Raw genomic sequence first — 25,372 nt, 5'->3', positions numbered from 1 at the left:
AGATATAGGCCTACCTACCCATAGTGTCTATAAAACTCCTAAGCACCACAGGTATACCCTAGTGGGCTACAAGGCAGGCCATGCCAGGGGAGAGGTCTGGAAGACATTATCTGTGGGTTATGACTGCCTCTTGGTCACCCCCAATTACTACATGTTACGGTCTTAATTATATATGGCCAAATTAATATGCTGAAGCCCTAACCCCCATTTACCTCAGAAAGTAACTCTATTTGGAGACGGTTGGAGATGGGTTTTTAAGGAGGTAGTAGTTAACCCAAGGCCATTAGGGTAGGCCCTAATCTAATCCGACTCGCGTTCTTAGAAAAGAAGGAGATTAGGACACACAAAGGGATGACCATACAAAGAGGAATGTCATTTATGCACCAAGGAGACAGGTGTCAGGAAAACAACTCTATGGACACTTTGATCTTGGACTTCCAGTCTCCAGAACTATGAGAAAATAAATTTCTGTTCTTTAAGCCACTCAGTGTGTAGTAATGAGAGCCCTAGCAAACTGGTACATTACGTGATGTCTTCTCTACATTCCGAGTAACCAATCCCCACTTTTCCTCTCTGGTCTTTATTTTTTTTAATATAAGATGCAATCAAAGTAATGGATAATAAATATCCTAATATGGATATTAGACCCAAAGTCTTAAGTTGGACCGTTCTAAAAATGCGTCATTTCATCATTTCCCTTTATATCCTTGGAAATTATTGAAAATACTGTGAAAGTCATGTATTTTTGTTTTTATATGTGTGTTTTACATGAAACAGCTGCTCCTAACATAAAAACTATTGAGATAAGAACTTACTACCACACTAAAACAGTGGATCTGGGCCTTTTGGGAGGTCATATCTCCTTCTGAAAATACGATAGGACATCTTGCCAAATTTGCACACACATATGTATACATCAACAGGCACACACCCATCTACAGAAATTCAGGGAGTTCACAAACCCCCTGTTGCTCATCCACATATGCCCAAGCTCCAGGAGTCTCTTTGCACTCAGATTCATAGTTCTTGTCCAAAGAAGTTAGTAAGAATCACATAATCCATAAAAGGGCACCTGTAAACCTACCTGCCAGGCTGAATTTGCAGAGTAGAAGGAACATCCACAGTGCCCAGGCCCACATTGTCCCCAGGTTAATGCAGGCAGGCTGAGGAGAGAACTGAAAATGTCATCAGTCAAAAGTTAGTTTCCTATCTCTTTTAAACAACTCTATTTCCAGTGATAGATTCTGGGGGTTTTAAGGAAGAATCCTTTATTTTTTTTTAATTTTTTTCCTTATTTTATATTTTTGGCTATCATCACATAGATCGCTTTACAATTACTTCATCAGCCCCAGTCATCATTTAATTTGTCCATAATTCATTCCACTATGTAATATGAAAAGTACACCAGCCACCAAGAAATAAAGTACTGTGAGTCATATAGATCTGAGACCATCATCTGTTCTCTGCCTCAGGCCCTAGCACTGTGGCCAAATGGAATGACTCCTAATTTCCACAAAGTGCCATGGTATTTCACATCCCTTATTCCTCTTATTCCTCTAAGTAAGTACCTACTGATACAAGATAGACATACAATATTGTTAATGGACTTAATTAGAACAAAAAGGCTACTGACTCTTTATCTCATCCCATAGAGAGATGGTGGGATAATCTAGAGTTAAAGCAAATGAAAAAGCAATAACTCATTTCTGGAAAAAAAAAAAAAGGACTCCAAATTTCATCTGACAGATCATTATAGGAAAAAAGAAACAGTTCTCAACAAAATAAATCATTTGAGAAAAAAATCACATGCATCATTTCTGGAGAAAACCACCAGGATAAAATGTTCTCACCAGGATAAAATTGAAACATCTTATTAATTGAAAATGCCTATGGCAATAAAGCAGAATGAAAACTTGATTTAAATGAGTATAAAATAAAGGGAAATTTTTAAATTTTTTAATGAAGAATAAGTGTGTTCTTCAAAATTAATCATAACACCAATAGTATTTGTCAGTGCCTAATTATTCAGAACATCGTCTTAATTTTCTCCATTTCTTAGCTGGAAGACATACCTTTACACTAGTTCTAAAAGCATTCTGGAAAGGCAGGGAGGTCCAACCATGAAAACTCTATAAAAGCTATGAATCTCAAATTCTCAATAAATAAATAATTATGGATGTGAAAGCTAAATTATTCTGACATGGGGTTTTATTTTTTAAAATCTTATCAATATTAACTGTTGAATAAAACATTTTAAAATTAATGGAAATTACTGCTTGCCTCCTTTAAAATGAGAATACTCATCTATTATTTGTGAATTTTAAAAAAATCCTTCTCAAAAAAATCAACAGTATTAAATCATACTCAGAGACAAAATTAGAAAAATTGCAGTAGTTGGAGAGGGGCATTCTAGAAGATGACACTGCCTAAGTGTTCTAGCCCTGGCACCCCCTTGAATCAGCTGGTGACCTCAGGTATTCTCTTATTCATTTAGCAGTGTCCCAGCCATACATTAGGTGCTTGGAATAAAAGATAATCCTGTCCCCAACTTCACTGTAGTTCAATGGTTTTTAACAAGGAGAAGGGAGTCAGAGGATGGGGAGGATGCAAAGTAAGCTACTGTTACTAATGGCTCTGTATCATATCCCTCCAAATGGGTTTGAGAAGAAAAAAAGTTTGAGAACCATGGATCTACTTGCAGAGACAGAAGCGTGGATACTAATAGCAAATATCACATGGTAAGTGCTGTAATTATAATAGTGCAACAAGAGTACAAAGCATCTGAGACAAATGAGCCAAAGACTATGGAAAGCCAACAAGTGGTGCTAAATAATGATGCCCCTCATTCTACCACTTTCCTGCCCTCTAGTGCCTTTTCCCTTCCCCTCACACACCAGAGGACCATCACAAAGTGATTGCTTGTGGGTAGTGAACATGAACAAATCTGAGGTGCCTCCGAGGAACTTAGCAATAAGTTCAAATGGGAGTTTAACTAGCAAAATCTGTGTACGAAGGCCATCCTAGTTATTTTTGGGAGTAAATCAGGGGGTAAATATGCAGTTGTAGAACTTGGGTTCACTCTAAACTCCAGGCAAGGAAATCTGGGCATAATCTCAGACAGGTGGATCTGGAAAATCATTATCACTTAGTTGCAGGGAACTACTTGACTAATTGTATCTCAAATAGAAGGAGACTGTGAGAATACAAACAACAAGTCTCCTCAGACTTTAAAATGTTGATGGTTAAAAAAAGAAGTTGGCCAAGCTTATCAGTACTATCTCCTGGAGGAAATGATGAAATTTCCTGGTACTGGAACAAGGCAACCCATCAGACCTAACCACAGTCTTGATGAAAGAAAACTCAAAACCAAAAATCTCCACCATTGCTGTGAAGCCTTCTTTGATGATTAATTTAGGGGAGGAAACCCTGAACAAGGGACGTGAGTCATTAGACAGACTACCCTTGGGGCACCTGGGTGGCTCAGTCTGTTGCACAACCAACTCTTAGTTTCGGCTCTGGTAATGATCTCAGGGTTGTGAGAGGGAGCCCTAAGTCGGGCTCCATGCTCAGCAGGGAATCTCCTTGAGGATTCTCTCCCTCTGCCCCTTCCCCCACTCATGCTCACTCTCATTCTCTTGCTCTCTCTTTCTAAAATAAATCTTTAAAGACAAGAATCCCCCCACTCCCTTTGAGCACAGTAAAGGTGTCACCTGTTCTCTGGACAGTAGTCATATTCTTAGTGCCTCTTCTAATGAGACAATTAGAATTCATGTTTAAAATCTGGGAAAACCCTGAAGGAATTTTGCGACCATCCCTCCTTTGTTAATGAAGCAACTTTTACACAAGATGGACCTTATATTAGTGCATCCTCTGATGGCACTGTAAAGATCTGGAATATGAAGACAACAGAATGTTCAAATACCTTTAAATCCCTGGCAGCACTGCAGGGACAGATATCATGGTCAACAGTGTGGTCCTGGTTCCTAAAAACCCAGAGCACTTTGTGGTGTGCAACAGATGAAATAGAGTGGTCATCATGACCATGCAGGGTCAGACTGTCAGAAGCTTCAGCTCTGGTAAGAGAGGTGGTGGTGATTTTCTTTGCTGCGTCCTCCCTCCCCGTGGTGAATGGATCTACTGTGTAGGGGAGGACTTTGTGCTCTACCGTATTAACACAATCACTGGCAAACTGCAGAGAACTGGGACAGTTCACGAGAAAGATGTGATTGGTATTGCACATCAGCCTCATCAGAATTTGACTGCTACCTACAGTGAGGATGGACTCCTAAAGCTCTGGAGACCCTAATTCCATTTTTTTTTTTTAAACTCGCTGAGAGCATGTACTTAAGTGAAGACATATTCATGTATTGCTTTTTTTTTTTAGGCTACCTTTTCTCAACAATTATCTGAATGTAGGCACAAGAATAATTTTGTGAAAATTCATGTTCAAAAAAAAAAAAAAACCCCATCAGTCTCTTGGGAGTCTAAATGAGGTAACTCACCCTCCCTAAAGCTGAGCAATTCTGGGGTGTAGCAAGACTCTGGGTCCTAGAAAATTCACAAAGATTATGCCATGCTCGCAATGTCCACAATAGCCAAACTATGGAAAGAGCCAAGACGTCCATCAACAGATGAATGGATAAAGAAGTGGTGAGATAGATAGATAGATAGATAGATAGATAGATAGATAGATAGATAGATATCAGCTCGATCCCAGGACCCTGAGACCATGAAACCAAGAGTCGGATGCCCAACTGACTCAGCCACCCAGGCACCTCAGAAATGTTTTAAAACAAGATACGTTTTCCAAACTCATGTTTTATTTTAAACCCATGCCCTCACCTTTTTCAGGCAATGTTCCACTAAGTAAAAAAGTTTAGCAGAAGTAAGGAGAAAGAGAGGTAGTCTCTTAACTAGTAGATTATGTATATATATATATATATATATATATATATATATATACACATATACATACACACACACACAGTGGAATATTATGCAGCCATCAAAAAAAACCCCGAAATCTTGCCATTTGCAACAACATGGATGAAACTAGAGGGTATTATTATGCTAAGCGAAATAAGTCAATCAGAGAAAGACATGTATCATATGACCTCACTGATATGAGGAATTCTTAATCTCAGGAAACAAACTGAGGGTTGCTGGAGTGGTGGGGGGTGGGAGGGATGGGTGGCTGGGTGATAGACATTGGGGAGGGTATGTGCTATGGTGAGTGCTGTGAATTGTGTAAGACTGATGAATCACAGTCCTGTACCTCTGAAACAAATAATACATTATATGTTTAAAAAAGAAGAAGAAGATAGTAGGAAGGGAAAAATGAAGGGGGGGGATTCGAAGAGGGAGATGAACCATGAGAGACTGTGGACCCTGAGAAACAAACTGAGAGTTCTAGAGGGGAGGGGGTGGGGGGATGGGTTAGCCTGGTGATGGGTATTAAAGAGGGCACATATTTAATGGAGGACTGGGTGTTATACACAAACAATGAATCATGGAACACTACATCAAAAAAAATTAATTAATTAAAAAAAAAAAGATTATGCCACGTTCTGGAGAAAATCAAAACCATATTCTGCATTCCCCAGGTCATCAGTCCTAACTTCTAAATGCTTTGAACAACTGTCTTCAGTAAAAGGACACTTCCTAGAAATATACAGTTTCTCATTAGTGGGACCTCATTTGAATACAGCATTTAATGGAGACCCAGAATTCTCAAACAACGCTATGAACATTCCACATTGGACTAAAGGACTCTTAGAATATATAGTGATGCCACTTAAGTAACCTGTGGTATCTTATCTTTAAAGGTGTAAACCCAGTAGTAGCTACTGTTATGAGAAGAAGGACTGAAAACACATCCAAGCAATTACTGCTGGCTACGCACAGAGCCTGGGGACAAGACAAGAAGCAGGAAACAAAGGAGAAGATGCTTCCTCTGCCAGTTTCTGCTAAAAATGTTAGCATGTTAGATTATCCCTGCCTTCCCACATCCTGTCTCATAGGCCAAAGCAAAAGAAATAGTGTGGGTGTTCTACTCTGTAGCAGTCCCCCATTACACCCACCCACTCCCCCCACCCCAACACACACAAGCTGTCCTTTGGCAGTTCAGTAATTCCCACTCAAGGCTGCATCCTAGATGCAAAGTTTCATCTGAAAACACTTGTACAAAAATGTACCACTATGTGATTTTTCCCAGGGCTGGTCCTACTTTCATTCATTCATTCATTCATTCATCCATACATTCACCTAACTAATGTATATTGATACCCATTCTGTGCCAGGAAATGTGCATAGCATGGAATCGGGTTTTTAAAGGATGGGCAAAGAAGGAATAAATTCTAGGTACAGCACTCTGGCCATAAATTTAATTAAGAACGTGTAAACTCTACTGATGGGAAGGAGGAAGCAAGCAGCAAGTTGCCCAGCCTCATTAAGTCCCACTACATTCCTTAACTATGTATGGTAATGGAAGTTAACTAGATTTATTGTGGTGATTATTTCACAATATATACAAATAGCAAATCATTAAGGTGTACACGTAAAACTAATATAATGTTATATGTAATTATATATAAATTAAAAAAGATGTCAAAGAACCACATTCCGTTTCAAAGTCTATAAACCCCACTTGAGGTACAGGATGCCTTCACACAAAGAACATTTTGAGATGCCAGCAGCAAGACAGGCAAAAGCATAATCATGATGTGATAGTGAGAGTCTACAAAGTGCTGATTACATTATAAAAACGATATCTTGCCCTTTTTAAAAAAAATAGATTTTTATTTATTTGAGAGAGAGAGAGAGAGAGCACACAAGCAAGGGGGAGGGGCAGGGGGAGAGGGAGAAGCAGGCTTGATCCCAGGACCCTGGGATCCTGACCTGAGCTGAAGGCAGACGCTTAACCGACTGCACCACCCAGGCGCCCTGTAGCTTGCCCTTCTAACAATCCCTGTGGACTTGTATTATCTCCACTTTACAAATATGGAAGTTGAGGCTCAGAGATATTATGTAACCAGTCCAAAAATCATTTTTGGCATAGCTGGGATTCAAACCCATGACTGTCTTATTCCAAAGCCTAGACTCTTTCTACCAAAATCAAACAGTAGCTTTTAGCGATTTACTGTCCCTCAGCCCTCCTGCCACAAAACACCAGTACACAAAAAGGATCTTCTTTTGATGCTCCTAGATTTAATTTTCTCTAGAGTTTCCAGAAAGATATTCATAATATATATTCACATATTTTCACCATCCCCTGAACTTTGACCCCCATAATTCCCCACCCTTACCCCAACAGTTTAAAATATTAACTCCAAAAGATTAGATTCCCCATAATTAGCAAAAAACAGTCTAACTAAGGAGTAATTCACATGGTGGGTCCTGACCCATAATTTCACTGAAGAAAGCAGAAAAAGACCCTCACATAATAGAAAAAAAGGCCTAATGTGCAAGGGCTTGATTCTCAGACTCCTCTAAAGGAACATGGCACTCACCTTCCTGTGGTGTCCAGATATCTGCTGGTTCAAAAGCTCCCCATCAAAGGTGTTCTGTCCCCTACAGCACAAGTCAAGGCAGAGAGGGGATTTTGAAATTTATCTACATAGAGATGTGTGAATATTTCCTCTCTGGTTGTCTGGGAGATTTCTCTTTGCTTTTAAGCAAAACCCAAGCCAGGGTGGCACTCAACCCATTTATGCTGGGAAGTGAGGTGCATTATGGTAACTGGAAAGAATCGGCTTCTGTGAGACTACTCAACTTTACAGGAAAAATACCATCGGAAAGTGTCATAAACAATTAAAAGGAACAACTAAATTTTAAATTTTCTATTCAGGAAGTCCTTACAAATGTGGTAATGGATGAAATGCTGAGAATATCTTTAACTGGAAAAGAGAAATATGTAATCATGTGATTAGCTTTAAATGAAGAAGGAGATGAAGGGAAGAAAATAATAGTAGCTAACTTGGAAAAGAGGTTTATAATTCTTCTTTATGTGTAAAGCCCAAACTAAGCCACTTATTTCCCTAAGCTTCTTATTTAGCAGTTTATTATGATAATGATGACTAATAATATGTGGAGCTCTTACGGTGTGTCAGGCACTGTACTAGGAACTTTAATTATCTCCTTGGATCTTCACAACAATCCTAAAACACTGATAGTATTTTTATTCCCAATTTACAGAGGAGGAAACCAAGGCCAAAACAATTGAGAAACCTGTCCAACGTTAGTGGTGGAGCCAAGAAAGGAGCCAAGGCAGTCTGACCCTCAGTTTCCTACAAATCGAAAGTTTAAATTACATGATTTCTGGGATTCCCATGAGCACTATAATTCTACATTCTTTTACAATGAACAAAACCATAAAGGACATAAACAGACTAAGGAAGAGATTACGATGCAAAGGTAAAGAAACATAAGGGTTTTTTGGTTTTTTTAAAGATTTTATTTGAGAGAGGGAGAACGCATGCAAGTGGGAGAGAGTTGCAGAGGGGGAGGGAGAGGGACAAGGAGACTCGGTTCTGAGCTCTGAGCTCAACACAGAGCTCGATCCCAGGACCCTGAGACCATGAAACCAAGAGTCGGATGCCCAACTGACTCAGCCACCCAGGCACCTCAGAGATGTTTTAAAACAAGATACGTTTTCCAAACTCATGTTTTATTTTAAGCCCATGCCCTCACCTTCTTCAGGCAATGTTCCACTAAGTAAAAAAGTTTAGCAGAAGTAAGGAGAAAGAGAGGTAGTCTCTTAACTAGTAGATTATGAGATATTAAAAACCCTATTGTAAGGTATTATCTAGCAGAGCTACACTTATGCATAAAAATAGCACTTCTTTAATTTGTTCAACCAGTATTTAGTAAACCTATTATATGTGTCACACTTGACTAAAGGTGTTGTGTATGAAATAAAATTCTGGTTAAGAATTTGTTGATTAAACATAGATATTTATCTGTAATCTCTCAGGAAACTCCACAAAAATTACAGGAAAGGTATAGAGCCACAAGACAAAACAAATGGGAGCAGAGACAGTAACACATGGAATGAAAGACGTCAACATGTTTTTGGAAAATGAGAAGTGAATCAAATGGTAACTGAGTTGGTGAAAATGAGAAAACTGAAAGCTAAAAATGCCTAAGAGAGACGCCAACAAGAATTGTGTCTCATAATGGCTCAGGAATTTGAGAAACCAGGTGGGCACAGTCTATCCTCATTATTCATGGATTCTGTGTTTGCAAATCCACCTATTCTCTAAAATTTAATTTGTACTCCCAAAATCAATACTCTAGGTGCTTTCACAGTCATTTGCAAACATATACATTGGTGAAAACCCAGAGTCACCTGCACGCAAGTTCTTTTCATGATCTATTTAGAGCCATGTTTTCTAAATTTTTGTAGGTGGTTTTGTTGTTTAAAATGGCCCCTAAGAACAGCACTAAAGCACTGGCTAGTGTTCCCCAGTGGAAGAAGTGATGTGCCTTACAGAGAAAATACCTATTAAGTAAGTTTCATTTAGGCATGAATTATACCTCTATTGGTTCTAAGTTCAAGGTTAATGCATCAACTATATATATTAAATATTTTTAAGCCAAAACACACATAGAGCAAGGTTATATATTGATCAACTGATGAAAGCATTGTAACCAGAGGTTTGCAGGAACTCAACAGTGTATTTCCCCTAGGGAGAACAGTTCCTTCCTTATTCGATATTTTAGTGTTGTCAGTGACTTTATATAACACAATGACCACAAATAACATCTGCGTAACAGGGAAGATCAATATGAACTGAGGCAGGAGAGTAACTCGAATCTGCAGGGCCCATTGACATTATGGCAGCAGAAGTATGATGACAAGGGTTTAAGTATGTGGTGGCCACATGAGAGGAAGACATGGGCAGATCTGAGCATGTAGCAGAACACAACAGAGCACAATATCACAAAGAAGAATATCACAATATCACAAAGTCACTATCTCATGAGAAGAGAACAGATCATTAATATGCTTGAATAAAGTAACACTGAGGTTGGAGAAGAGACTCGATCCATGCACTCCAGCATGTCAACCCAATTCCACAAACATAATTCGCCATCAGGTCCTGTGCTTGGCACTGTGGAAACAAAGCTGAGAAAGGCAGAGGACCCCTCAGAAAAAGTTCACAACTAAGTGGGAAAAGAGACATGTAAACACAATGCTATAAACCAATATGGCAAGGGGTGCCAAAGAGGCATGTATAAAGTACAACAGAAAGTGACAAAAGGGAGCCATTAATTCTACCCTAAGGGAAGTGGATCCCAGCAAATAAATAAGAAAAAGGGACTTTTAAGTGGAACACAGTACTTGGAAGTAAATATACAAAATTATAAACATTCCTGGTAGAGAAATGTGTAACAGCCAGACATTTGCTGGCACCTGGGATGGGGTCTAGAAGACATACTGGTATCCCTTCACTATACCTCCTGAAGTAGGTTGAATGTTGGACCCCCACAAGATGTATCCAACCAGAACCTCAGAATACGACCTTATTTGGAATAAGGGTCTTTGCAGATGTAATTAAGATACAAATCTCTAGATGTGATCATTCTGGATTAAGGTAGATCCTAAAGCCAATGACCAGTGTCTTTATAAGAGACAGAAAACACAGAGAGACACAGGAGAAAGCTTTTGACTAGGAAATCAGAGATCAGAATGATGTGTCTGCAAGTCAAGGAAGCCTAAGCCTGCCGAGCCACCAGAAGCAAAGAGAGAGGCATGGTACAGTTTCTCCCTCAGGGCCTCCAGAAGGAACCAAGCCCACTGACACCTTGATTTGGGACTTTGGAATTCCAGAACTGTGGGAAAATAAATGCTAGTTTTTAGTCACCAAGTTTGTGGTAATTTGTTAGCCCAAGGAAACTAACGTACTCCTCTATCCCAAATTACATGAGATTCACAGGCAAAGCTGACCCATCAAATTCTTTCATCTAGGAATATGGAAATGACTAGAAAATGACTTTCATCTAGGAATATGGAAATGACTAGATTAGATGAGGCTAGACTGTGGTAGACAATGAGGCTCTCAGGAGTCATGAGTGGTGGCAGATATGTTCTAGACATGCAAGAAAAGAGAGAAGGTTAAGAAGACAGTGAAGCAAAGCAAAGAGATAAGCAAAGGGGAGAGTTTGTGTGAGGAAAGTTCAGTACCTGACTTCCCAGCTGTTTGTGTGGAACACATGAGACTCTGGTGCATTCTCTGCCTGTGGATGTCCATGACATTACCTGCTATGGCCCTCCAATAATCTGCTGCCAAGTTACATTTCAATACATTTTTGTTCCTTGCAACCAAATGATCCCCCATATAACAGTGATGCTGGGGAGTAACTTGTTTTTAAGAAAATAGAAGGAGGTGGACATAAAATGGTAGTTACTAAACAAATGAGTCATTTCAAAGTGTAAACTGATTAGGAAAGAAAAGGTAACAGTTGGGAAATGTTACCAATGAAAAGGCACACTGAAAAGAAAGCAACCAACTTTTCTTTTATAAATACAACATTGATGGTTTCAGGCCCCAGACTATATATTCACATCAGGGGAGAAGTTGGAAAAAGAGAGAATATCAAATGGTCCAAAGACTGAAATAAGCATAGCTCTACTAAGCACCATTCACATCCTTCCACAGGTAGGTCTGGTAGTCCTTCTGCCTTGGATTAGGTCTCAATATCTTATATGCCAATTGCTCAATTCCTTCAGTCTCCAAACATCTATTAGTACGTCCTATGTGCCAAGGACTGTGGTAGGTCCAATATGGTAGCCACTAGCTACAGGTGGCTACTGAGCAAGCAAAGTGCAATTCCAAACTGACATGTGCTGGAAGTGTACTATACACACCAGGTTTTGAAGGCTTAATACACAAAGAAAGTAATATTCTTATTAATAATTTTTCTATTGATTACCTGTTGAAATAACACTTTAAATACATTGGGTTAAATATATTATAATTTTACTTTTTTTTTTTTTTTTTACTTCTTTAAGTAGGCTCCACCCCCAGCATGGAGCCCAGTGTGGGGCTTGAACTCACAACCCTGAGATCAAGACCTGAACTGAGATCAGGACTTGGACCCTTAACCAACTGAGCCACCCAAGCGCGCCTACTTTTTTTTTACTTTTTAAAATGAGGCTTGCATTATATTTATTGGACTGTAGCTACTCTAGTTTTATTTTTTTTATTTTTTTTTAAAGATTTTATTTATTTATTTGAGAGAGAGAATGAGAGAGAGCACATGAGAGGGGGGAGGGTCATAAGGAGAAGCAGACTCCCTGCCGAGCAGGGAGCCCGATGCGGGACTCGATCCCGGGACTCCAGGATCATGACCTGAGCCGAAGGCAGTCGATTAACCAACTGAGCCACCCAGGCGCCCCGCTACTCTAGTTTTAATCCAGCCTTGCCTCTACCTCTCTCCACCCTTACTCCTCTTCTGAAAATCTTCAGCTATACTTTTATACTCTCAAAGTTTGTAAATTTTCCATTATTTTAATCAGGTCATGCATGCTTTTCCATGATTCTAAAACTTAAACATTAATAAAGAGCATTTCCAATATTATGACTATATAATTGGTAATCACAGCAGAATCAAGTAGTGTTTTGCACAGATAGAAAAAGAAATGGAATCCCATGCCCCTCAAATTGTCTTGCTAGACTGAGTATATTTCAAAAATCAAAGTCAACTGGATTATCTTTTCCTAAACTCTATTCCTCAAAATCATGCCACATTTATTCCTCCTACTTGTACAATGACCTTCTACTAGAGCTTTTTATTTTCCCTGAAGTTTTTTTCTGCTATTTTCTTATTGATATGAGGAGCCTATACCTTCACCTAATACTAAAATCATCCAAATTATTCATCATACATTTTGTTAAAATGAATGTATTTTCTTTCTGAAGCATCTTCTTGGAGCTAGCTACAATGAGGTTTTGGCAGCAGGAGGTGGATACAACAGGAGGGGTGCATAGGAAGTGAGGAAACAGCATGTCTCCTGAAAGAAGCTTAATTCTGAAGTGAACACTGTGACAAAAGGCACATTGGTGGGATGCAAGGTAGAAGAGAGTGTATGTGTTTATTTGTCATCCCAGAATTAAGAATGGGCTTGAATGGATGTATCTGTAGACTGAAGTCCTCTCCACCGGCCAGCCTCAATCTCCTCCACTAAAACAGGAGAAATGGCCATCTGCTAAGAAAAGGATCTAAGGATCTCATTTATCTCATGAGAAGAGCACAGTAGGGACCAGATCCTGCTGAGGACAAGGATAACTGAGTGACACCCAGGATCCTACATGGCTGAAGAATGAGCACTGGTGAAAAACATCCTCAGATTTCTGTGGCACTCATCTGAAGACTTCAGCTCTTTATTATTTCAAGAGAAAATAACTATAATATAACAATCAAGGAATATGTTCCTGGCACAGATCAAAGGGAGATTTCTGTTTTCATTATTGTTTCCTTAACTCCTGACTCCCTCCCTCTTCCTGTTTTAATAATTATAACAGGAGATAATTACACAGCAATCTGCAAATTAATTCTATTAAAACTAGAAGAATCTCTGGCAGCCTTTCTCATCTAGGCTCCTCATCTGAACTACAAACCAGAATTTAAATGACTATCCCATTTCACAAAGAATGGAACATAATTAGGACCAATCCAGATAGAGAAGTTCATTTACAAGATGCACAATATAGTATTACATACAATGGATGTCTTTAGGGCATTAAGCTTAATTCTCTCACAGAACTCCAGCTGAGAAAGGCCAGTTGAGGTGGATATCCAAAAAAGTAGCCAGAATTACTACTGAATTTTGAGCAATTACAATATTATTGAAATAGTTCGGTGATCTTGTAAACTGACACCCTGAGGAATTAACACTCCTTTAGATTAACAAATTCTGATTTTCAAAAAAATAAAAAATTTTTAAAGATTTTATTTATTTATTTGTCAGAGAGAGAGAGAAAGCACAAGCAGGAGGAGGAGTGGCAGGCAGAGGGAGAAGCAGGCTCCCTGCTGAGCGGGAAGCCCGATGCAGATGGATGCAATCCTAGGACTCTGGGATAATGACTGAGCCGAAGGCAGACGCTTAACCAACTGAGCCACCCAGGCGTCCCAAAAAAATAAATTTCTAATTAGCATAGTTATGCCTTCTATAGTTCTTTTTTTTAAGACTTATCTATTTATTTTAGAGAGAGAGAGAGCCTAAGTGGGAGGGGCAGAGGGAAAGAGAGAGAGAACCTCACGCAGATGCCACACTGAGCACAGACCCTGACACAGGACTTGATCTCATGACCCTGAGATCACAATGTGAGTCAAAACCAAGAGATGGATGCTTAACAACTGTGCCACCCAGGCACCCCTGTTCTACAGTTCTTAACTCTAACTCTATACCTGCAAAAAGCAATGATCCCACTTCCAGGACTTGGGATTTGAATAGGCTAATGAAGGAACGGGATGTAACTCCACTGATTTAACAAAGTAAACCTACAGTAAAACTCCAAAACCATTGTGCACACAATCACACCTCCATAGGAACAATGATGTGAATGAGACACTTTAAAGGGGGGGTTTTGACACTAAACCAGCCCTGCAAGATATATTAAGGGGGTTTCTGTGAGTGGAAAACAAAAACCATAGTAAGAGTAGTAAATATAGGAAGCACAAAAGCAAAAATTAATCCTATCTGTAAACATCAGTCGAGAGAAACAAAAAGTAAAAGGACATAAAATATGATAATCGAATATCTGAAATGTGGTGGGGAGAAGAGTAAAGAATGAATTAAAGATTAAGCAACCAACAGCTTAATATAGACTACTATATGCAAAAGATGTTATATATAAACCAAATGGTAACCACAAATAAAAAAAAAAGTAATAGATATGAAGAAAAGAGGGAATAAAGAATCCAAGTATTTCACTAAAGAAAGCCAACTAATCATGAGAAGACAGCAGGGAAAAAAGGAATAGAGAGGAACTACAGAAAAAAATACCAAAAGCAAGTAACAAAATGTCAATAAATACATACATATCAATAATTACTTTGAATGCAAATGGACTAAAAGCTCCAACCAAAAGACAAAGGGTGACAGAATGAATAATAAAAAAAAAAGACCCATCTATATACTGCCTACAAGAGACTCATTTCACCCTAAAGAAACATGCAGACTGAAAGTGAAGGGATGGAGAAATATTTATCATGCAAATTATCATGTTAAAAGAAAACCAGAGGAGCAATACTTATATTGGACAAAACAGACTTTATTTTTTTTTTATTTTTAAAGATTTTATTTATTTATTTGACAGACACAGAGAGAGCACAAATAGGAAGAGCAGCAGGCAGAGGGAGAGTGAGAGGGAGAAGCAGGTCTCCCTGAGCAGGGAGCCCTACATGGGGCTCGATCCCAGGACCCTGGGATCATGACCTGAGCTGAAGGCAGCCGCTTAACCGACTGAGCCACCCAGGTGCCCCTGGACAAAACAGACTTTAAAACAAAGGCTGTAACAAGGGGCAAAGAAGGACACTATGTAATCATAAACAGTACAATCCAACAAGAAGATATAACAACTGTAAATATTTATGCACCCAACATGGGAACACCCAAATACATAAAACAGTTAATAACAAACATAAAGGAAATAATAGTAATACAAAAACAGTAGGGGACTTCAACACCCCACTTACATCAATGGAGAGATCATCCAAATAGAAAACTAACAAGGAAACAGTGGCTTTGAATGATATACTGGACCAGATGAATCTAAGAGATATATTCAGAACATTCCATCCTAAAACAGCCGTACACACATTCTTTTCAAGTGCACATGGAACATTCTCTAGAAAAGATCCCATATTAGGCCACAAGCCAAGTCTCAACAAATTCAAAAAGGCTGAAGTCATACTATGCATCTTTTCTGATCACAACACTATGAAACAAAAACAACCCCAAGAAAAAAATCTGCAAAGCACACAAATGCATACAGTTTAAATAAAGTGCTAGTAAACAATGAATGGGTCAACCAAGAAATAAAAAATTCCATGGAGACAAATGAAAATGAAAACACAATGGTCCAAAATCTTTTGGATACAGCTGAAGCCGATCTAAGAGGGAAGTTTATAGCAATACAGGCCTACCTCAAGAATCAAGAAAAATCCCAAATAAATAATCTCACCTACATCTAAAGGAATTAGAAAAAGAACAACTAACAAAACCCACAACCAGTAGAAAGAAGGAAATAATAAAGATTAGAGCAGACAGAAACAAAATAGAAACTAAAAATATAGTAGAACATATCAATGAAACCAGGAGCTGTTCTTTGAAAATATCAACAAAACCAATAAACCTTTACCCAGACTCATCAAAAAAGAGAGGAATCAAATAAATAAAATCAGAAATGAAAGAGGAGAAATAACAACCGACACCACAGAAAATACAAAAAATTATGAGATTATGAAAAGTTACATAGCAACAAACTGATAAATAAATAGAAATAAATTCCTAGAAACATATAATCTCCCAAAATAAATCAGGAAGAAATAGAAAATTTCAACACTCCTATTACAAGAAATGAAATTAAATTAGTTATCAAAAAATTCCCAGCTAGGGGTGTTGGGGTGGCTCAGTCGGTTAAGGGTCTGCCTTGGGCTCAGGTTGTGATCCCAGGGTCCTGGGATGGAGCCCTGTGTCAGGCTCCCTGCCCAGCAGGTAATCTGCTTCTCTCTCTCCCTCTGCCCCTCCCCCCTGCTCATGCTCTCTCTTGTTCTCGCTCAGATAAATAAATAAATACTTTACAATAATGTATTCCAGGGTTAAAGGGTGGTTCAATATTCACAAGTCAATCAATGTGATACATGACATCTATAAGAGGAATGATAAAAACCGTATGACCTTTTCAACAGATGCAGAAAAAGCATTTGACAAAGTACAACATCCATTCATGATAAAACCCTCAACAAAATAGGGATAGAGGGAACATACTCAACATAATAAAAGCCATAGATGAAAAACCCAAAACTGGGCGCCTGGGTGGCTTAGTTGGTTGGGCGACTGCCTTCGGCTTGGGTCATGATCCCAGAGTCCTGGGATCGAGTCCTGTATGGGGCTCCCAGCTCAGCGGGGAGCCTGCTTCTCCCTCTGACCCTATCCCCTCTCATGCTGTTTCTCTCTCTCTGTCAAATAAATAAATAAACAAAATCTTAAAAAAAAAAAAACAAAAAACCCACAACTGATATCATATTCACTGGGGGAAAACTGAAAGCTTTTCCCCTAAGGTCAAGAACAATCCCGGGATGTCCACTGTCACCACTATTATTTAACATAGTACTGGAAGTCCTAGCCAGAGCAATCAGACAATAAAAAGAAATAAAAGCATCCAAATTAGAAAGAAAGAAGTAAAACTTTCACCATTTGCAGATGATACGTTATTCTATACAAAAACCCTAAAGACTCCTCCAAAAAACTACTAGAACTGATAAATGAATTTAGTAAGGTTGCAGGATACAAACTCAATGTATGGAAATCCATAGCATTTTTATATACTAATAATGAAGCAAGAGAAAGAGAAACTAAGAAAGCAATCCCATTTATACCTGCACCAAAGATTTTTTAAAAATACCTAGGAATGGGCGCCTGGGTGGCTCAGTTGGTTAAGTGACTGACTTCGGCTCAGGTCATGATCCTGGAGTCCCAGGATCGAGTCCCGCATCGGGCTCCCTGCTCAGCGGGGAGTCTGCTTCTCCCTCTGACCCTCCCCCCCTCATGTGCTCTCTCTCTCTCAAATAAATAAATAAAATCTTAAAAAATAAAAATAAAAATAAAAATACCTAGGAATAAGCTTAACCAAGGAAGTGAAAGACCTGTACTCTGAGAACTATAAAACATTAATGAAAGATACTGACGACAACACAAATGGAAAGATATTTCATGATTATGGATGGAAGAATAAATATTGTTAAAATGTCTATACTACCCAAAGCAATCTACACATTTCATGCAATCCCTATCAAAATACCAACATTTTTTACAGAACTAGAACAAACAATCCTAAAATTTGTATAGAACCACAAAAGACCCTGAATAGTCAAAACAATCTTGAAAAGAAAAACAAAGCTGGAGGCACTGCAATTCCAGATTTCAAGTTATAGTACAAAACTGTCGTAATCAGTGCTCGCTTCGGCAGCACATATACAAAACTGTAGTAATCAAAATATTTTGTTATTGGCACAAAAGTATGCACATAGATCAATGGAATAGAATAGAAAGCTCAGAAATAAACTCACGTTCATATGGTCAATTAATCTTTGACAAAGGAGGCAAGAATATGCAATGGGAAAAAGACAGCCTCTTCAACAAATGGTGTTGGGAGAACTGGACAGCTACATGCAAAACAATGAAACTGAACCACTTTCTTACAACATATACAAAAAGAAATTAAAATGGATTAAGGACCTAAATATAAGACATGAAACCATAAAAATCCTAGAAAAGAGCACTAGCAGTAATTCTCTGACATCAGTTGTATCAACTTTTTTCCACATATGTCTCCTGAGGCAAGGAAAACAAAAGCAAAAATAAATTATTGGGCTTCATCAAAATAAAACCCTTCTGCACAGCAAAAGAAACAATCAACAAAATTCAAAGACAACCCACTGAATGGGAGAAGATATTTGCCAATGATATCTCGATAAAGGGTTATTATCCAAAATATATAAAGAACTTACAAAACTCAACACCTAAAAAGAATGTAATCCAATTAAAAAATGGGCAGAAAGGCTGGCTCAGTCTGTTAAGCATCTGCCTTTAGCTCAGGTCCTGATCCCAGGGCCCTGGGGTCGAGATGCCTGTTGGGCTCCCTGCTCAGGGGAAGTTCTCCCCTGCCCTCTGCCCCTCTCCCTGCTCATGCTCTCTCCCTTGCTCTCTCAAATAAATAACATCTTTAAAAAAAAAGAGAGAGAAATGAACAGATATTTCTCCAAAGAAGACATCCACATGGCCAACAGACACACAAAAAGATGCTAAGTATCACTCATCATCAGGAAATGCAAACCAAAACTACAATGAGATATTACATCACCCCTGTCAGAATGGCTAAAATCAAAAACACAAGAAAAAACAAGTGTTGGAGAGGATGTGGAGAAATAGGAATCCTCATATACTCTTGGTGGGAGTGCAAACTGGTGCAGCCACTGTGGAAAAGAGTATGGAGGTTCCTCAGAAAGTTAAAAATGGAATTACCCTATGATCCAGTATTTACTACTCAGTATTTACCCAAAAAATATAAAAACACAAATTCAAAGGGATACATGCACTTCCGTATTTATTGCCATATTATTTACAATAGCCAAACTATGGAAGCAGCCCAAGCATCCATTGATAGATGAGTGGATAAAAAAGATGTGAGACACACACACACACACACACACACAGTGGAATACTATTCAGCCATAAAAGAATGAAATTGGCCATTTGCAACAACATGGATGGAACTAGAGAGTATAAAGCTAAGTGAAATAAGCCAGTCAGAGAAAGACAAATACCATATGATCTCACTCAAATGTGGAATTTAAGAAACAAAACAAATGAGCAAAGGAGACAAAAAAAAAAAAAAGAAGAAGACAGAGACAAACCAAGAAACAGACTCTTAACTATAGAGAACAAACTGATGGTAACCAAAAGGGAGGTGGGTGGGGGGATGGGTAAAATAGGTGATGGAGATTAAGAGTGCACTTATTATGATGAGCACGGAGTAATGTATAGAATTGTTAAATCACTATATTGTACACCTGAAACTAATAAAACACCGTATGTTAACTATATGGGAATTAAAACAACAAATAAAAATAAAATTAAACAATAAAGTGGGGTTTTGAAATCTATTTTTCTGAAATATAATAGAATCATATAACTTTCCAAGGACACTTACAAATGGATCCATTACATTATCATGCCAAGAGCTAATACAGTATTGTGCTTTCTGGGAAACTCTACAAGCCTTTCAAGAATTTACCTCATTAATTAAACTTCAAAAATGTTTAAGACCCATGAATGGAAAACATGATTTGCATTTTCATATAACTAAGCATGTCTCACAAATACCAAATGGTTTTTCCACATCATTACATCTAAACCATTATAAAGTTTTAAAAAGACTGTATACAGATAACAGTCACGCCTTCTTCTCTCATTGTGTACTACCAGCTGAGAACTAGTCAATGTGTGCCAGAATGTAGCTTTTCAAAGTAGAGTCTAGGAATCAGCCATGTGAGTATTAACTAGGAGCTTGTTTAGAAAACTCTTAGGATTTGTTGGATCTGCATCATCTCAGTTCCAGTTATCCCTCTGCCCAATCCTGCTTCCTACCCCTCCCTTTCAGAGACATTGATAAACATGCTATGCCCCAAACTAAAGCAACCACAGTAAAGTCCCTCAATAAAGATGAAGTTTTCCATGTTTACTTGGAAAGTATATTGGGAGTACTGGCACTTGGCAGTATATCGGCTACTGCATAGATATTAGTTCAACGAATGCATATAGCTATCTGTCTTGGAAATCTAAACAGCAATCTTTCCTATCCAGATTATGTATTCTGTATAGTAGTGGTTCCCAACTTTACAAATCCACCCTCACTTTTGATAAACACAGAAATGTAATTCATTCTCACTCTTAGAGACAACAGTCAGTGATCACTCTAGTTGAAAATCTCACATATTGAAGAATGTCAGTCCTCTGTATATCCCATAAGGCCAAGAAGATTTGGTCTAAATTTATTTTCTGTAATCTGTATCATGAAATAGACTTTTGATTTTAGTTTTAAATAAATGAATCATTTTCTTCAGTCACTTTGCAACCCTCCATCTCTTACTTGTTCATTTTCTATAGACAAGGCATGCCACTTACATAAATGCATCACAGAGGGCCCTGTTCTTAAAAAATCCCTTCATTTGGGTTACTACCTTGCTACTGCTGTCTTGAAATTCTTAAAGGGCCCCACATTTTCATTTTGCATAAAGCTCTGCAAATTTTATAGCCAGTCCCATCTGCAGATTTGCTTCTTGTGCTTGTGAGGGGTGGTAATCAAAATCATTAGTGAAAGACATTTTCCCCCAAATATATATATATATAGTATAGTATATATATATACATATATATATGTATATGCCAGGGCCCCACCTCCTGAAATTCTGATTCAAGAAGTATGGGGTAGGATTTGTACAGGTATAATTTTTAAAACACACATATTTAAGAAATAGTCCTCTGTACAAATTCTACCTCATAATTAATCACATTGCCTTAAATAAGTTCTACTCAAATACTAAAAGAAAGCCCTTGATGGCTTTTAAGTGTGAAAGGAGAGACATTACTTGGTCTCTAATAGTATTTGGAATTGATCACTCCAAGCTCTAATTGCTTCTCAGTCTTGGGAGACCTCCCTTCCGCCCATCCACTAAATATTGACTCCTTCGGGAGTTTTGTCCTGGGCCTTCTCTTCTCTTGCTACATCCCATTCCTTAGAGGCTTCAATCACCATCTATGGATATTAGCTATTTATAACAATATATTTTATCATATAAGTCATTCTGATTTTTCTATTTGAAACCTTTATTAAATATTTCAATTTTTCTTTTTTTAATTCTAGTATAATTAACATACAATGTTATATTTGTTTCAGGTATACAAAATAATGATTCACCAATTCTATACATTACTAAGTACTCATCACAATAAGTGTACTCTTAATCCCCTTCACCCTTCAAATTTTCTTTTATAGTTTCTTTATTTACAATACCAATTGAGAGGTTTTGAGATTTTTTTCGTTATACATTTAAATCTTTATACATTTTTTTAAAAATTTTTATTTATTTATTTGACAGAGAGAGACACAGTGAGAGAAGGAACAGAAGCAGGGGAGTGGGAAAAGGAGAAGCAGGCTTCCCGCCGAGCAGGGAGCCCAATGTGAGACTCGATCCCAGGACCCCGGGATCATGACCTGAGCCGAAGGCAGATGCTTAACGACTGAGTCACCCAGGCGCCCAAATCTTTATACATTTAAATACCTACTCTATACGGAACTTGCTTTGCATTCATCCATGATTTCTTATTCTACTGAATCAAAGTATCATTCTTATCATAAATGAGATTAATTTCTGGATTTTTCTTCCAATTCTAAGGATATATTTCTGGAAGTCTGTAGTATATGTGAGGGGAAAGGGAAGAAAGAACAAATTTGTTACCCAAAAGAACCTGTCATAATGTGGAATGGGAACTGATTTACAATATGCACACACTGTGCATTTATTTTAAGGGCCAGAAGAGCAGATAAAAAATAAAGGTCTAGGTACTAGAGAAGCATAGGATCCAAACAGCCTGTATTATTATTGGTGTGCTTATTTTATTTGATGTCAGCAAATCAGCTTTGAGCAAGTTAGAGCTAAAGCCAGAGGGCATAGGACTCAAACTGTAATTTACTATGGAATTCTGAAAAAATGGAAAAACAGTTGACACACATAGCATCTTGTATGGTGGATAAACTAAAAAACTGAAAAATATTTATGCAAATAATAAGTATCTTGAGGACACTAAAAACAAATATTAACCAAGTTGGGATAAATGTTCCTTTCCTGGCAGATTTATGTATCTTATTACAGGGTGTGTGTTGCTGGTGCTGCTTTTGTTTTGGCAAAAACCACTCTGTGAGATTCCACACTGAAGTGGGGACTTTAGTGTTCTGTTTTTGTAATATAACCTTTGCCTCTGACATTACTTATATCTGTGTTTGTGGAAAGTATCATTGCTGATTCAATGTTACAGAAAACTGAATTTAGCGTTCCGCTTAGACCGTAGAAAACTGCAAGAAAATGTAACTTCCAGCTTAACAACAAAAACAGCCCTTACGACACAAAAACTTTTCTTGAGCCCATCAAAGAGCTGAAGTCCTAAGGCAACCAATAAAAGGAATTCTAGAGAGGGACAAGTTTCTGCAAGGAGAGACAGAACATACAAATTGTTTCACCTTTAACAAGGACAGGAGAAAGAAGTGGCTGCCCTACAAGCAGGTAAGAGGTCAGCAAGACTTGTAACGAATCCTTAAGGCCAAGTATGGGCTAGCATGTCTTTTTCAAATAGTTGGAGAAGCCAGGCACAGACAAGCTCTTTACCAGAGAGTGTTCCACAAGAGTGTTCACAAGAAAGACTGGAGATGGGGTGGGAGATGGATCTCACCCACCCCCACCCCCTCCTCAGTGAAGCAAATGGCAAGATATAATCAGTTACCAGTATTGGAGGACAAAGAACCCCTCACCACCAATGCACAAACAAAACTCCGCTGCCTCTGTAGGAGGAATAAAAGCAAACCTGCTGCTTCTGGGAGAGGACAGGAAATCCTCTCACCCAGGACACAGGAGAAGATCCACTGGCCACTGGGGAGGAGGTAAAAGCAAAACCTCTCAACTCATCAGAGAGGGGCAAGAAAGCAGCTCTGGCCCAGATCTGGCACTAAGATCCGGAAATCTGCTACCACTGGAATAAATAGGAGACTATCTCTTGCCCAAGACCAACTGCAGATCTAAGGCAGAGTTTGGCTACAAAGGGTAGGAAAGGCAGAAATGCTGAGAAAGCCTCACCTCCAAGGCCCAAGAGTACAAGCCTTGTCTAGGACGACGTAGGTCATGCTAAGATGGCCACAAGCCTAGCACCAAGTAAGCAGCAACCACGGTCTTCTGCTGGGGGAGAGGCAAGAGCGTGGAGAGAGAGAGAACCCCTCTGGGGTGGACCTGTGCAGAACAGCCCAGACCTCACCCTAAGCACAAGGTAATAGCAGCCCACAATTAAAGGAATTTGCAGCCTGTGGTACACTGAAGCCCAAACCCAGCTCAAAATTTGGCAAAGTTAAATCAACTCCGCATACACTGATGGCCTGCCAGAACAAGTACATCTATTTCCAGGCATAAAAACTATTTACCTGAGTCTCTACACATGACTGGAATTTGAGCAATATTGTCAAGACATAGTCAGCAGAACCAAACTAAGACATGACTCAGATATTGGAGCTATCGAACAGAAATTTTAAGATGATAACCATATGAACAGCTTGGTGAAAAATATTTAAATGGTGTCTAAAAAGTTTTTCTCTTTATATGTTGTCAACAGGATAGTTTGGGATGTTAATATTCCACTCTTATTTTTCCTTTCTTCCCATTACAAGCAAGAAACCAGGATCACTGTTATTTCTTTAACTTAGGAATGTGAACAAACTGGAAATGTCCACCTGAAGTCCATGACTCTTCCAGTCTTTAGGGAGAGCCCAGATTAATGGAAAAGTTACCTCAGGGAAGGGCGAGGGAGTGCCTAGAAGGGCAGCAGAGAGTAAGAGTAAGAAAGCTCCCACCCAACCTCAGACTGGGGAGAGATTAAGAATTTGTAGGCTCCATGAGCTTGATGTGAAGGGCCTGCCCAGGGCTTTGATGGTGCTCATGACCTAAAATCTCAGCCAACTCTAAGTTTATGTGTTGGGTGAGAGTGATCCCCAGTAATGACTGAGATAAGGTTCCTACTATTCCAATTGGACAGATGGAAGATTAAAGATAAATTTTTCATTTGTGATACTATACTCAAGAGTACAGAACAGGATTCACATCCATACCCTTGTTTTCAATTTTATACCATTATATAATAATGTATATTCTGTGGTACACAGCTTCTAAAAGGTCTCCCACTGATCTTGCCTTTTGTTATTCACATGTTATTCAATGCTCTGTGGAGTTCGAGTTAGAACTAGTAACTCACTTCTAATTAACAGAATACATACAGCACAAGTGATGTGATGTCACTTCTGAGATCAAGTTTTTAAATTCTAGCTTCTTTCTCATACTCTCTTCCCTCTCGATTGCCCTGATGAAGCCAGCAGCCATGTTGTGGACTGTGCTACAGAGATGCACACATGGCAAAGAACTCACAGGGAAGCCTGTGATCAACAGGTTGTGAGAAACAGGCCTTCAGGCCAACCAACCTGAGAGGAACTAAAACTTGTGAACAGTAATTTCGGCGAGCTACTTGTAGCAGATCTTTGCCCAGTCAAGCCCTGATATGACTACATCCCGGCCAACACCTTGACTACAGCTTTGTTAAACACCCAGAAACAGAGGACTTAGCTAAGCCACACACAGATTCCTAACCCACAGAAACAGTGAAATAATGTGGCTTTATGCCACTCAGTTTGGGGGTAATTTATTATGCAGCTGTAATTAAACAGATTTCAAGAGAGAAAGTAGAAAATTTATTAATTACATCTATCTGTGATATTTCTTTCTAAAGTAGGTCTGGCCAGTAGTCAAGCATATCAGAATAAGCCAGGGCTAA

At 38.7% G+C, this 25,372-nt stretch overlaps 1 protein-coding gene across 1 annotated transcript in view; it reads right to left on the bottom strand.

Moving 5' to 3' along the window:
• Nucleotides 1–4,240, bottom strand: part of IL31RA (interleukin 31 receptor A) — a 54,655-nt gene extending 50,415 nt beyond the window's left edge. The window contains exons 1-2 of the mRNA XM_035015058.1: nt 3,923–4,240; nt 1,085–1,175 (exon numbers count right to left, since the gene is read on the bottom strand). Coding sequence (XP_034870949.1) covers nt 1,085–1,175; nt 3,923–4,240 — 409 coding nt within the window. The remainder of the gene's footprint in view (nt 1–1,084; nt 1,176–3,922) is intronic.
• Nucleotides 4,241–25,372: the final 21,132 nt, after the last annotated feature.

The sequence above is a fragment of the Mirounga leonina genome, unplaced genomic scaffold (assembly GCF_011800145.1).
Source record: "Mirounga leonina isolate KUSES-001 unplaced genomic scaffold, KU_Mleo_1.0 Mir_168, whole genome shotgun sequence".
NCBI classification, from domain to species: domain Eukaryota; kingdom Metazoa; phylum Chordata; class Mammalia; order Carnivora; family Phocidae; genus Mirounga; species Mirounga leonina.
The sequence above is the reverse complement of the archived record's forward strand: the minus strand, read 5'-3'. Positions and strand labels throughout refer to the sequence as shown.